This window comes from Lampris incognitus, chromosome 8 (genome assembly GCF_029633865.1).
Source record: "Lampris incognitus isolate fLamInc1 chromosome 8, fLamInc1.hap2, whole genome shotgun sequence".
In the NCBI taxonomy this organism is placed as follows: domain Eukaryota; kingdom Metazoa; phylum Chordata; class Actinopteri; order Lampriformes; family Lampridae; genus Lampris; species Lampris incognitus.
The window spans coordinates 23,581,094-23,595,432 of record NC_079218.1 but is presented as its reverse complement, the minus strand read 5'-3'; the positions used below and the strand labels follow the sequence as shown (position 1 = coordinate 23,595,432).

Genomic DNA, 14,339 nt, shown 5'->3' with positions numbered 1-14,339 from the left:
AAGAAAGTCCTAGGTTCGAGCCCCGGAGTAATCCAACCTTGGGGGGGTCATCCCAGGTCATCCTGTGTGGAGTTTGCATGTTTTCCCGTGTCTGCGTGGGTTTCCTCCGGGGGCTCCGGTTTCCTCCCACAGTCCAAAGACATGTAAGTCAGGTGAATCGACCATACTAAATTGTCCCTAGGTATGAGTGTGTGTGTGTGTGTGTGTGTGTGTGTCCAGGTTGTCTCCCCGCCTGCCGCCCAGTGACTGCTGGGATAGTCTCCAGCATCCCCACAACCCTGAGAGCAGGATAAGCTGTTTGGAAAATGGATGGATGGATATTCCCAAGGGAATAACGCTTAATGTGATATTTCTTATTTCTTTGTGTTACGTTACAATGATGCTCCCTTCTGGTATAACCTGGCTATTACTGGTTGGTTCGAGTTGGCTGTCTTTGTGATGCTGTGTTCCAACCAAACGCAAAGCAAATTTTTTCTTCGCGTATTTGCGCGAGTTTGGCCGCAGGATTGAGTACGTTAACCCGCGAATTCTCTTCCGGAAAGAAGAGAGGACTTTTTTTTCTCTGTTTTAAGTCATCCAAATGATCATATATTTATTGAAATAAAGGAAGATGGTGATATGCTACATGTTAAAGCTTCTAATTGTTTTAGTTAAGACAGCAGCACTAACAGCAAGAAATATTAAAGATGAAACTTGTAGTGTATGGAGATACATACGAAAGCAAATGTTTTTATTTGCAGTAATATGTATTTTATGTTTGACCACTGACCCTCGATGTCAATTGGTTGTGTATGTTGTATAAATGTACGTGCGCCACTCTGCTGCGCGCCCTTGGAAGAAGACAGTGCAAGAGGGTCACTCATGTGTTTTCCTGCCTGCTTAACACAGTCGTTTTGTAATGTTACTACGGTCTAGCAAATAAAAGAGGAAGACCAAGATACACATTGATTGTTGTATAATTCAGGTATCCTGTAGATACACGACAGAACTGAGAAAACAAATTGAGAAGCAAGCTTTTGTTTATAAAATAAACAGTATAAAAGCTCAAGTTTATTACAGTCAAATTATTTACAGTAACAAGCTGTACAGGCTTCTAAAAATGAGAACACATTTATGTCATGACAAGACCTCTTCTTTCCCCGAGCATACACTCCTTCTTTTGCTTCCTTCCATCCATGTGTGTTGCTCTCCTTTCCTCCCTTGTCTGGACCTGGTGCTGTTTGTAATATTTCTGATGTGAGTGGGAAGACAGAGGCTGGTTTTTCTCTGTGTTTTCTTTGGTTTCTCCAAAAAGCTTCAGCTTACCTTTATGAGGCTTGTAGGCGAGGGGACGAGACAGACTCGCTTTAAGGTCAAAGGTTAACTTCTTATTGGTTCCAGGTGTGTTTAAGACACTTGCATTGCCAGTGAAAACAAACGGTCCTGGGATCTTTGTGGCAGAAGTAGTTGATGTCTTGATACTGTTCAGCCTCCCTCCATGAATGGTTTGTTTTAGTTGGGTGCTGGAGGCCACGCAGGGTGACATGCGAGTGTCTTCACCAAGGACCTTTTGTAGTCATCATGCGTGGCTTCAGAAACCCGAACATGGATTCTGTGAGTGGAAAGGACAGACGGTCTGAATGAAGCATCTTCCTTTCGAGCAGGCTTACTCTGCTGAGGCTTACTGGCCAAAAGCATGTGTCTACGCTTTTCTTCAGCTGTTCTCTTTATTTACTGCCACCGAGCTGAACATTGAAGCACCACAGGGATTTGCCACTTTAATTTTCCCATTGGCTTGCTTCAAAATAGTCATCGTACAGTTTGTCATGATGCTCTGCATGTGTGTTGTGTTGTGGTGTGTGTACGCGTGTGTGTGTGTGTGCTGCAGTCATTACTCAGGAGCCCAGAGGCCATCAGCTTCCTTCAGCAGCAGCAGCAGCATCTTCTGGCCATGCAGAACCACAGTCAGTCCCAGCAGGAGTTCCCGGGCTGCTGACACCGCCGAACCGACCGCGTGCCCGACTCGCCGTGCGTCACGTGGCACAAGCTCAGAGGAAATGTCGGAAAAAAAGACAGTCGGTGCTCAAAATGAATTGTTACCTTTACTATGTTTGTGAAAGTCGTTTGTGAGAAGCATGGCACAGCGCTCTGCTGGTTGAATTATAGGAGGAACCACAAGGTTTTGGCCTTCGAAGCAAGTTGACAATCCGGTCAAGCTTCCGCCCGGCGACATTCGGAAAATTGAAGCCCTCGGATAACCTGTGATACGGGTGAACGTTAAGTTTCACAGCACTCGTAAGTATTGGTTTGACTTACACAACATCCTCTCTGGCCCAGGATCAGTTTTAGAACAGTCGTTTTTCTTGCGTGATAACAATTCTTCTCATAACCACATCCGCTTTGTTCAGCTTGAGTGTTAGTGGTCTTTAACTTACAAGTTTAAAATGTTCCACTTCCCCTCCCTTACTTTAAAGGGATTTGATTTTGGAAGAAATACCTCATCAATACACTTAAATTGTCCTGTCAAAACATCTTCTGGAGTAACAGGTACACGTTTCACTTGAATAATTGGGTTTTAAAGTTGGATTTACCTCCACCGCTTTAGGGCCTCATTGCTGTCATTGAGAAACACTTAACTTTTCTTTTCTTTTCTTTTCTTTTTTTTAATGACTACTTTACTATTTATTGTAAAAACTGGTGTAACATATTTATTATGGGCCCTGGTGCAAGACCCCCCCCCCATCTCTCTCTCAATCACTCACACACACACACCACCACCACCATAGGTGGGTTTAGTAAGTAATTTTAGTAATTTATTTGTATAGCACCTTTCACAGATATACAATCACAAAGTGCTTCACAGCATAAAATATAACAAACAAAATAGAAATATCAAAGTAACAGACAATTTAGTAACCACATTAGATTACGGTAACACAGAAATCCTAGGCTGCTAGAGTTAGCTTACTACCCTACCTCCGAGGTTTCTCCGCCGCCAGCGGTAACATTCCAGTCTGTGCCGAATTTTCTTCTCGCCCATCGCCATCAATTATACTGCTCTTTAAGAAAAATCCATCCAATTTCTGGAGTTTTGCTGTTCTTTCCTTTTTTTTCCTTGCTCTCCTTCATCTTTTTACATCCACTTTTATGTGTGTAACTCATGCTTGCTTGCTTGATTTTATTTTTCTAACGTTACTTAGGTAGGCTAGATAGGTCAATGATATTGCGCACACTAAACAAGCTATCATCACATGCTCAAAACAGACACGTAACATTGGACTAGGACAATGCATGCAGAAATATTGTCGGGCCCCCCCTAGCGACGGGCCCTGGTGCCACTGCACCGGCTGCACCACCTATATTTACGCCAGTGGTAATAACACGAATAACAGGAACTCTGAGAACTCCGCCGATGCAAATTAGGGTCCATTGTCTGTCGTGATGACACTGGGCAGGACCCAGCGCCCAAACAGCTTGTCGAGGCAACCGATGATGGTGTGTGAGGTGATGGAACCCAGTTTGATGGCCTCTGGCCACTTCAAGTGAAGGTCATGCACGACCAGCAAGTAGCGGGCATGCGCGGGTGCCCCGTGGAGCTCTTCACAGAGGACGATCTGGATGTGCTCCCATGGTGCGGATGGCCACGGGGTTGGCGTGAGGTGTGCTGTGGTAGGCTGGCCAGTTTTCCCACTCAGAAGGCAACAGGTGCAGTTACGCACCAGCTCCTCTGCGTCAGTCTATGTGAGGCCACCACATGGTGTCTCGGCAGTGCTGCTTCACCTTGACCACCCCCAGATGCCCATCATGCGCCATTTGCAGCACTCTGGCCCTTAGAGTCTCTGGTAGAATGGCGCAGTGGCCACGGGAGAGGCACACCTCCCCCCAGTAGGAGAGCTCGTTGCGGACTTTATGGTAGGGGAGCAGCCTGTCATCCACCTTGGCAGGCCAGCCATCCTGGACGTAGGCACGAAGGGTTGTGAGTGTCTCCTCCTCAGCTGAGGCCTGCTGCAGCTCGGCCAGGGTGACTACTGTGCTGAGGGGCCCATGCAGCATGTGGACACAGTCATCGTCGTTGTCGTCATCCTCTGGTGTCGCCCCTCTTACCTCTTTGGTCAGAAAGATGGCTCGGGACAGAAGGTTGGCCACCGTATTGCTACGCCCCGGCATAAACTCGAGTCGGAAGTTGTACTGATTCAGCCTATCCGCCCATGTCAGTAGTCTCATGGGCCTGTGCCCCGAACCTTGGGTCGCCGGCAGAGCCATCAGCGCCTGATGATCTGTGCGGATAGTGAAAGCCCTGCCGTACAGGTAGACATGCCAGCGTTCACATGCCCACAGGCAGGCAAGAGCTTCCCTCTCCCCCAGTGAGTACTTCTGCTCCGCTGGAGTGAGTGCCCATGAGGTGAAAGCCACTGCACGCTCTACCTCCTCATGGACCTGGGAGAGCACTGCACCAAGTGCCACCCCAGACGCATCACAGGTGACTATGGTGGGCGCAGTCAGGCTGAAATGGGCCAAAGTGGGCAGGGATGTGAGCTGCTGTTTGATGATTCCCACAGCCTCCCGGCATGCTGGGGCCCAGTCCCATACAGCATCCTTCCGTAGCAGCTGGCACAGGCGGCCGTTGAGTCGGAGTAGTGTGGCATGAAACAGAGATAGTAGGCAGCCATCCCCAGAAAAGAGGACAGCTGGGACGGTGACTGTGGGTCCGGCAGGGACAGAATGGCCTCTGTGTGGGACATGATTGGGGTGATACCCCCCTTGGAGAGCTGGAAACCCTGGAATTCGACCTCCTTGGCACTAAACACACACTTCTCAGTGTTCAGTGTGACCCTGTGTTGCTTGAAGTGCTGGAAAACCTGTTCCAGGCAAGCATCGTGCAGTGTGGCAGAGGGTGCGTGTACTACCACATCGTCCGGGTAGATGGCGACCCCTTGAATGCAAGCTAGGATGAGTGACATAATTTCTGAGAACAGCTTGGGGCTGATGACAGCCCAAAAGCCATGCGCTTGTATCTGAACACCCCCACATGTGAGACGAAAGCTGTGAGGTCCATGCTGGTCGGTGCCAGGGGAACCTGCAGGTAGCCATGGTGTAAATCCATTTTGCTGAAAACTGTGGAGCCATGGAAATGGCTAGTCAGCTCCTCAGCTGTGGGGAGGGGATATTTGTCGGGGATGATGGCTTTGTTGACGTCCGTCAGATCCACGCAGAGGCGCAGTCCACCACCCCGTTTCCTGGCTATCACCAGGTTGGAAATCCAGGGTGAGGCATTGACTGGTTCAATGATGTCCTCCTTCACCAGGCAGTGTACGTATCTCCTCTTCCACCCCATCCCGGAGGGCCAGGGGAATGCTTCGTCCGGGCGGACCGATGAGTCCACAGTAGGCTGGTGCACAAACCCAGAAATGCAGCCCAGTCCTCTGAACAGTTCTGGGTAACGTTCGGGGCAGGAGGTGGAGACCTGCAGGACATGCAGGCCCACAGTGTCAGTCAGTGTAAAGCCCAGGGCATGGAACAAGTCTAGCCCCCTTTCTGTGTGATGTAGAACCTAGTTTCAGGGACGTACTGGTGATTATACGCCACGGGAAGGCAGACTACCTCCAAAGTGGCAATGGGGGCGTAGCCATAGCCCGACGGGGGAGTTGGCTATAGCTTCCAGGGGCACGTGACGGAAGAGGCGGTCATTTTCATTGGGAGTGACGAAGAAGGACAGGATTACGAAGGAGTATATTAGAGGGACAGCTCAGGTCGGACGGTTTGGAGACAAAGCAAGAGAGGCAAGATTGAGATGGTTTGGACTTGTGTGGAGGAGAGATGCTGGGTATATTGAGAGAAGGATGCTGAATATGGAGCTGCCAGGGAAGAGGAGAAGAGAAGGCCAAAGAGGAGGTTTATGGATGTGGTGAGAGAGGACATGCAGGTGGCTGGTGTGATAGGAAGATGCCGAGGACAGTATGAGATGGAAACGGATGATCCGCTGTGGCGACCCCTAACGGGAGCAGCCGAAAATAGTAGTAGCAGTCTGCAAGTATCCTGTCTGTACTCCAGACCAGTAGGAAGCGGTAGTTCACTCTTTCGCTGTTTGCCAACCGCCGTAAAACACCACCAAGGAAAGAAGATGAGGAAACGCGTCTTTTTCTTTTTTCTTTTTTTAAGAGGAAATGCGTCATTCCGGCCAAACAAACTCGGAATGACGTTGAAAAAAAATATTGGCCGCTGCTATCTTTAAATAAGTTTGGCGTCACCAACAAAGTTAAAGATATTCATTTCAAAATAATTAATCTTGTTTATCCACAAATCAGACACTCAGAAAATACAAACGTGACATTGATGTGAAATGTTTTTTTTTCTGATTATGCTGTTGAAACAACTTTACACTTTTATGAACGTATATGTGTGATACTTTTCTGGCTTGAGGTTGAACATATGTTTGAAAAAATGTGTGGTATTAAAGTTTATTTGGATAACGAGGGTATTTTATTTTTTATGAAAAGAAAAACAAGGATAGAGAGATTTGTTAAATCTCTCTATTTTACATGGTGAATTTTATATTCACAAATGCAGATGGTCACGTAAAAGTCAAGTCAAGTCAATCTTATTTGTATAGCCCAATACCACAAATTACAAATTTGCCTCAAGGGGCTTTACAGCAACACAACATCCTGCCCTTAGACCCTCACATCGGATAAGGAACGTCTCCCTAAAAAATAAAAAAAACTTTCAGGGAGCAAAAATAGGAAGAAACCTCAGGGAGGGCAACAGAGGAGGGATCTCTCTCCCAAGACGGATAACGTGCAATGGATGTTGTGTTTACACAATTTACAGAATACAACATTGAAAGAGGATAACAGAATTATAATGGACTTATAAAAGGCCACATATTGATAAATTCAAGATGGAATTTAAATATTATTTCGACTTTGAAAATATATGATGCCTTGAATATATGTATTTAATTCCCTTTTTTCTCCACTGTTCCCGCTGTATTGTTTATAATAGTTTTTTTTAATGTTTGTTCTCTTTGTAACGTTCTCTTGAATTTGATTTAAATAAAGTTTTGTTTAAAAAAAAGATGCTGGATGCTACCAGGAGATACTTGAATGTTGTAGACATGTCTGGAGAATATCTAGACGTTGCACTGCGGGAAGGATTTACATCAACTCAGACTGGGTCTGGGTTATAAAATGGATAATGTCATGCATGGGATCACTTTGGTTGTACGGTGTAATTTGTGTGACGTTCTTACATTTCAGTGGGTGGCGGTAATGCAACTTTTCGGATACAACCGCCAATATAAAAACCAACAACAACAACAAGAAGAAGGTTCTTCCAGCGTATGAAAGAATGTTCTGGATTGATGTAGCCAACTTTTTAAAAAAGGGACTTAACATGAATATTGAAATAGATACGTTTGATGTAATGCTATATTTTAGTAAAGATGGGGAATAACATGCTGTATATCATACAACTAATTATTATTTTTGGAAAATTCCATATAAGATAAATGGTCAAGGACCAAGCCAAATTTCCTGCACTTTATTAATGAATTTAAACAATATAGCACCATTTTATTTAATCTTTTAAAAAAGCTATTAAGACCTTTAAATTACAAGGCGAATTTAATGTGCTGCATATAACACAAACTCTGGCATTTTAAAATGTAATCTTTTTTTATTTTTGTCTCCTTTTTATTTTTGTTTTCCATTGTCTTTGTACCGTTGTATATGAAAATGTGTTCAATAAAAAATGGGGGGGGGGGGACAAAAAGAAGGAACTCGGAAGTTCGCTGGTGTTCAGCTATATTTCTTCCCCGTGTTCTTCCTGTTGAGACGCAGAAATGGCGTTCCCTTTGAACGTGGAGTCGCTTCTACAATCAGTGCAGCTAGAGGACTCATTATACAAAGATGAAGGTCTCTGTGTACTCGGAGTGTTTGGTAAAAGTGCCATGCAACCCGTGCCGACGAAAGAAACCCTCATAAACACGCTGGCCGACAAACACATATTCCCCCTTTTCGGTGCGGACGAAGATGCGAATACGGAGAAGGACGAGAACCTCATCCGGGCGTTTTACAGCCAGGAAAATCGCGTTTTGTTCCTCGTACTCACTTCAGTCTACGACAGCAGACAGCTCCTGCAGGCATGTGAGTCTCTCGGTCCGGGGATCGGGCACTCTGACGCCCACGAGTTTTGGAAAGCCAGTGACAAACAGCACTGTCTCCATCTCTTGTACTTGTTCTCCCTATGCCATGTTCTGTTTCTGGTGCAACCTAATTGCACCTTCGACGTCACCTACGACAGGCTGTTCCGCGCCCTGGACGCCCTCCGACAGAAAGTCCTGCCGCTGCTGCGTGCTGCCATCAAAGACTGCCCGGTGTCGAAAGAGTGGAAGGTGAACTGCCGCCCCTGTCCCCCACGCCTGCTTTTTGTGTTTCAGATGAACGGGGCTCTGAGATATTCTGGCCCGACTGGAAACGGAACAGAATCAGGAGGAAACTCGGACAAACCCAAAAAGCACTCCCCGAGGAGGAGGCTGCAGCATGCACTGGAGGACCAAATTTATCGCATCTTCAGGAAGAGCAGGGTCCTGACTAATCAAAGCAGCAACTGCATGTTCACTGTGCCTGCCAACCAAGCGTTTGTGTATGTTGTGCCAGGGCCGGATGAGGATCCAGTGGGGAACTTGCTTGGACATCTGCGGTCCAACTGCACCTTACGTGAGCAAGACTCAAACACGTCAGTATCAGGACCAAGGCGGTATCAACAGGTGCGCCGCTCAGCTAGACATCCTTACTTTAATTTAGACTCTGTTGGCATGACAACTAGCGGGCAATTGTTGGATTGCAGCTTGAAGGAGTTCCTCTGGCAGCATGTGGAGTTGGTTTTGTCAAAGAAAGGCTTTGACGACAGTGTTGGCCGCAATCCCCAGCCTTCGCACTTTGAGCTCCCAACCTACTCCAAGTGGGTGCAAGTGGCTAGTAAACTCCACCAGGTCATAATAAACAACACAGATGAAGAAACTGCTGAACTAGCCCTCAAAGTACAAAGCCAGCTGAAGGTTCTTGAGGGGGTCCTAGATGCTGATGCAAAGTTCTCAGAGAACAGGTGCCAGAAAGCCCTGCCATTGGCCCACAGTGCTTACCAGTCCAACCTACCCCATAACTATACCACCACTGTTCACAAAAACCAGCTGGCTCAAGCACTGCGGGTCTATAGCCAGCATGCTCGAGGTGTGGCTTTCCAGCGCTACGCTTTGCAGCTTCATGAGGATTGCTACAAGTTCTGGAGTAATGGTCATCAGTTGTGTGAGGAACGTAGTCTTACCGACCAACACTGTGTCCACAAGTTCCACTTGTTGCCCCAGCCAGGTGAAGAGCTTTTGTCAACTTAAATTTGAGGAGGGTGAACATCCATTCAGCTAATGGATTTGGGATCAAATTGTGGCCAGTGGTTTTGACATTTATTAGAGCAACTCCACCATTTGCGATTTCATTTTCACTAGTCTAAATTTATATAGTCAGTTGTCAGAAGGTGTCTGAATGGTGAGAATGATAAATTCTCAGATATGTCATAAATACCTACAGTTCCCGTCGTCACTAGAGAACATAACAGTCACAGAGCACCATGATTCACCATTCAGTCACTGAGAGAAGTTGAGCAATCATGTGACGTTTTAACATGATTTCAGATATCTGAAACTTAATGCAGTCTAAAACGTTATGCATTTTCCACAAATCTTAATTTGCTTTTAAGAGCCACACTCCACAACTCACTCTTTCATCCAGACGACTTGCATGTGTCAGCTTGCTACTGGCAGAATAGCAATACAGAGTCAGGATTATCTTGGTTCTTATTCTGTGTCTAGAAAAAAACAAAAAACTTTTTTTCTTTTGCAAACCTGATTATAAGACTGACCTTGTGAATCTTGTTTCAGTAGTCATCTCCAGTTCTTAATTATATTCAAAGTATGTATATCTTCATAGTAAAACTTAAGCTATTTATAACATCTATTTAGATATAAAAAGATGAATTACATCTTAAATTGTCATCATGATTAGTCTTAACTCAGGTTTATTATGGTCGTTTAGTGCTTTGAGTTGGAAAACTCTGCACTTAGTTTATAAAAATTCAACAGAACTATTAGTCTATTATTATTAAAGCCATAAATGTCATAGTTATAAGTGAATTGTTCATCTGCAATTATAGATATGACAAGGTGATACTATATTATAGGTGTGTGTGTGTGTGTGCGCGCGTGTGCATGTGTGCCTGCAATGGTGAAATGTAAAGGTGCCCCTTAATGCAGCAGTGATCTGTCAATAACAATATGTGATAGAGATTTTTAATATGGTAGCCTATAGAGAAGAAGGCTTGTGACAAAATGTTGGTCTCCACAATGGGCTTTGATACTGAGATGCGAATGAGAAAGACCCCTCAGCAAACACTGTCAAACTGGCCTTAAGCAAACCAACACACTGTCGACTGACCAGTGCAGCTGCTTAGTTACCATCATTAGAACCAGTACATCCAGCGAGCCTTTCAGATGTATATGTTTCTAATTGAGCATGAAGCAAGCTGATGCTGAAAAATACCCAATGTGCTCACTCGGCATTTTCTGGTGAAATTATAATCACAAATTCACATTTAGTTAAATTTTACTATTCTATAGGTGAGAAGCCGGAGATCGATCGTAACCCACCCATCCTCAACCACAACAGCAGGGGACGCTCCACCAGTTCCTGCAATTGTGGAAAGAAGCAGGCCCCCCGTGAGGATCCATTCGATATCCAATCTGCCAACTATGAATTCTACCAGGTCAGTGTTCAGTTTTCACTTTAAACACTTTTTTTTTTTATCGACTAAATTTGGCCCTATGGCTTTGTCCAAACAATTTCGTGTCTGAGCCATCAGACAGATTCTGAGAAGACACGATTTCAGAAAAGACACATCACTAAATCTTTGAAGAAACTTTGATTTTTTTTTTCTTGTATGTAGAAACTATTATCTTGTTAGGGAGTATGTATGACATATTTTCCACTCACTTTTTAAGATGCTGGAGGAGAAATGCTGTGGGAAGCTGGAGAGGATTGAGTTCCCAGTGTTCCAACCCAGCACACAAGACCCAGCACCAGCCTGCAACGATACCCCACAACCCCCTTCTGAGAGCCCTGGGCCTGTGGAGGGAGAAAGGCTGAAGGACTCCACCACTGCCTCCAGCACTATGGCCCACAGCCACACCCCGGGTGACAGTACCAGCCTCAGCCTGGCACTCAGCCTAGGACAATCCACTGATAGCCTTGGGCCCTATGGGGATGGGAGTGAAGCACAAGTCCAGCACAAGAGACCCAGCCTGGTGGACCGCCAACCATCCACTGTGGAATACCTCCCTGGCATGCTCCACTCGGGCTGCCCAAAGGGTCTGCTCCCGAAGTTCTCCAGCTGGTCCCTTGTGAAACTGGGCCCAGCGAAGTCCTACAACTCCCACACAGGTCTGGAACAACCAGGCTTCATCCCTGGTTCCTCCTTTCTCCTGCCGTGGGACTTGGTGATTCGCTCCCGCTCTGAGGAGGAGTCAGGACTAGTAGAACAATTGGATGGAGGCGCCTCCTCATGGCCTGCACCCAACAAAACCCTAGTGGGGAAGCGAGGGAGCACTGGAGGGGTAGCGAGGAGCCGCAGGAGGGATGACGTGGCTCGGGTGTTTGTGGGGTTTGAGTATGAAGACAGTAGGGGTCGACGTTTCATCAGCTCAGGGCCAGATAAGATATTTAAGGTTTTGGGGCCTGGAGGTGCCAAGGAGCCTGCTACTAGAGTCCTAAACACAGACATGCCACTCTACATCCCATCCCCTGCTCAGGGGCGTGGTCTGAAGCCTCACTATGCCCAACTAGCTCGCCTTTTCATTGTGGTGCCTGATGCTCCACTTGAGATCACCCTCAACCCACAGGTAAACCACTTTGAAGCTTATTGTGGTTCACTTTTACCTCCATATCAGCAAGGATTATGCTTTTCAATGCCTTGTAACAGCAAAGATAGCTCCTAGCATTTCATGAGCTTTATAGCCAATGTTTTTCATAAAAAATGTGTACTTATATACAAATCTGACCTATCTTACTTATCTAATGTAAATAATCTATGGTTTTCCATTAGACAAGTCTAAATTTATTCCTTTATAGTCTGTATGAAAACCTCACAGTGTATTTCAGTGAAGTAAGAGAGAAGTGAAATGATTAATTTCACTTCACTCACACATTGCTGAAATAAAGGTAGGTGTTGCTAAATGATACTAAGTGCTATGCAATCAGTGTCGGATACTTTGACTTTTTTGTTGACATAATTTTTGTAATGTTTGCACATAGTCACTAACTCACTGGTAGGTGTTTTTCTCCATTTGGGGGTGGCTATAATCTTGCAGTAAGAGAGGTGAGCCAGTAACTGGCCCAGGATTGGTTGTGTATCCTTGATTTGGCCTGGGGTGACCTCCAGAGGGTTTCTTGTATTGGATGCAGTCATTGTTCCCTTGGGCAAGTTACTTCATACCAAAACTGCGACTGAAACTGTGCTGTTCTCAGTCTGGACAATATAGGCTGCAAAATGTACAATTTCCATTGAAATATATGGACAACACAGTATAACTTAACTATTTCAAAGACAAACTTTTCCCCTTTTTGTTTAGCAGCAGTTTAACTGTCAAAGATTACCAATTTATATCAACATATGAATTCTTTGATTTTGGCTTTTTATCTTAAAATAAGATTAAGGTGATCATACATTAAGAAACTGAAGTGAATCCCATTATTCAAATTACAACATACTCCTATTGACTTAAGTTGATGATTACATGATTATTTTGCGTAAAAAGCCACCTGAGCATGGTATGTGATTTATAAGTAACTTATTATGTAATTGGACTGAATGATATTGAAAAAATCAACACTGCAATATTCTTTTTGCAATATGTATTGCAATATTAAAGAATAAAATGGAGTGACATTATTTCATCAGATGTATGCCAATTTTATTTTTTCAAAGCACCTTTTGCAAAGACTTGATCACTCTAGCAATGTTTAGGGTTGTTTATGAGGTGGAAATAAGGCAGTTTTCCAAGAAGTCATTTGATCAGATTAAATTATATTATTTGTCAGGTTCACTAGAATATTTTTCTTCAAGAGTAGTCATTTTTGTTCTCTATCTAGCTATAAGGATTTAAGCCTAATGCTGCTGATTGGCCCAATTTGCCGGACATTGCATCCTTTGCATTTTGGCTATTTCAGATGAGTATATTGCAATACCCATTCTGAAACACCACAAAGGTTCAACCCTATATATAGAATGCAGTCTATTTACCGTACTGTTAAATCAGTGAAATATCTTTCCTGTCCCTTTCTCCCATCTTTTTCAGGTACAGCCAGGTCCTCCTCCATGCCCAGTGTTCCACCCGGAGCAGACAGAAATTGTGCTTCCATGTGATGGCCTGTGGGTTCTCCGTTTTCCTTATTCTTACGTGACGGAGCGGGGACCCTGTTACCCCCCCAAAGAAAACCAGCCCCTCACCAACTACAAGGTGTTGCGAGGCATCCTTCGGGCAGCTACTGCCAGCCCTCCCCCACAGTGAATCTATTACTATAGCCAAACCTCTATTCCTGCAATGATGAAAAGGGGTCATCTTCATCGTCCTAGATCGGGTGTTATATTTGCTTTGGAGTGTTATTAACAATGGAAAATAATTGAAGAAGGTGATCAGGAATGTCTTCTGAAAGACAAGCTGGACTTTTTCTGCAAATGAACTGAGTTTACATAGTCTACCTTGTTGATGAATCTTATAATCGGGTCAAGTTTCAGTGTCTCCCTCAAATAAAATGAAAATTAACTACACTGTAGTCATTCTGTGTCATACTATTGTTGTGGTCATTGTTTATTTAGCTTCTGATATAAATCTTGGGAAGATCTATCAATTGAATGATTTCTATATCTGAAGATTGTTGTGTTATAGTGATGTTATTCAATTTTAAGTACACAGAGAGAGCCACGAAACCGGAGTCAAATTCCACGTATGTGCATAAACATACATAAATATACATTCTAATTCTGAGTTATAATTTTCGTCCTCTTCAGTCAGTACTTGTTGCACTGTACTTTTTGTTCACGAGATGGCGCTAATGGACTAAGTGTTGATGATAAAACCTGGAATGGCTCAAATCCAGGATGCCCAATTTAACAATTTAGGTTTGCTTGAAATTCTGTATCGCCTTGAGTCGGCTTTATTCTGGGGATGCTCGTGTCAGAGAAATGAGGCCCATTGTCGAGTCAGTTCCTGGAGCGGAGCATCTGAACTCAATTTTAGTTATGAATCAAGATAA

General features: G+C 44.6%; 1 protein-coding gene across 1 annotated transcript; it reads left to right on the top strand.

The window, feature by feature from the left end:
• The first annotated feature begins 7,789 nt into the window (after positions 1–7,789).
• Positions 7,790–13,844, top strand: smg8 (SMG8 nonsense mediated mRNA decay factor). Its single transcript, XM_056285138.1, has 4 exons — positions 7,790–9,347; positions 10,649–10,794; positions 11,030–11,926; positions 13,382–13,844. The coding sequence occupies exons 1-4, from the start codon at positions 7,820–7,822 to the stop codon at positions 13,592–13,594; spliced, it is 2,784 nt and encodes a 927-aa protein (XP_056141113.1). The 5' UTR covers positions 7,790–7,819; the 3' UTR covers positions 13,595–13,844.
• Positions 13,845–14,339: the final 495 nt, after the last annotated feature.

Excerpts from the sequence above, each read along its gene's own strand:
- smg8 (XM_056285138.1), top strand. The coding sequence starts at position 7,820 with ATGGCGTTCCCTTTGAACGTGGAGTCGCTTCTACAATCAGTGCAGCTA. Across the intron at positions 9,348-10,648 it reads CCACTTGTTGCCCCAGCCAG|GTGAGAAGCCGGAGATCGAT; the intron begins GTGAAGAGCTTT and ends ACTATTCTATAG. Across the intron at positions 10,795-11,029 it reads CCAACTATGAATTCTACCAG|ATGCTGGAGGAGAAATGCTG; the intron begins GTCAGTGTTCAG and ends TCACTTTTTAAG.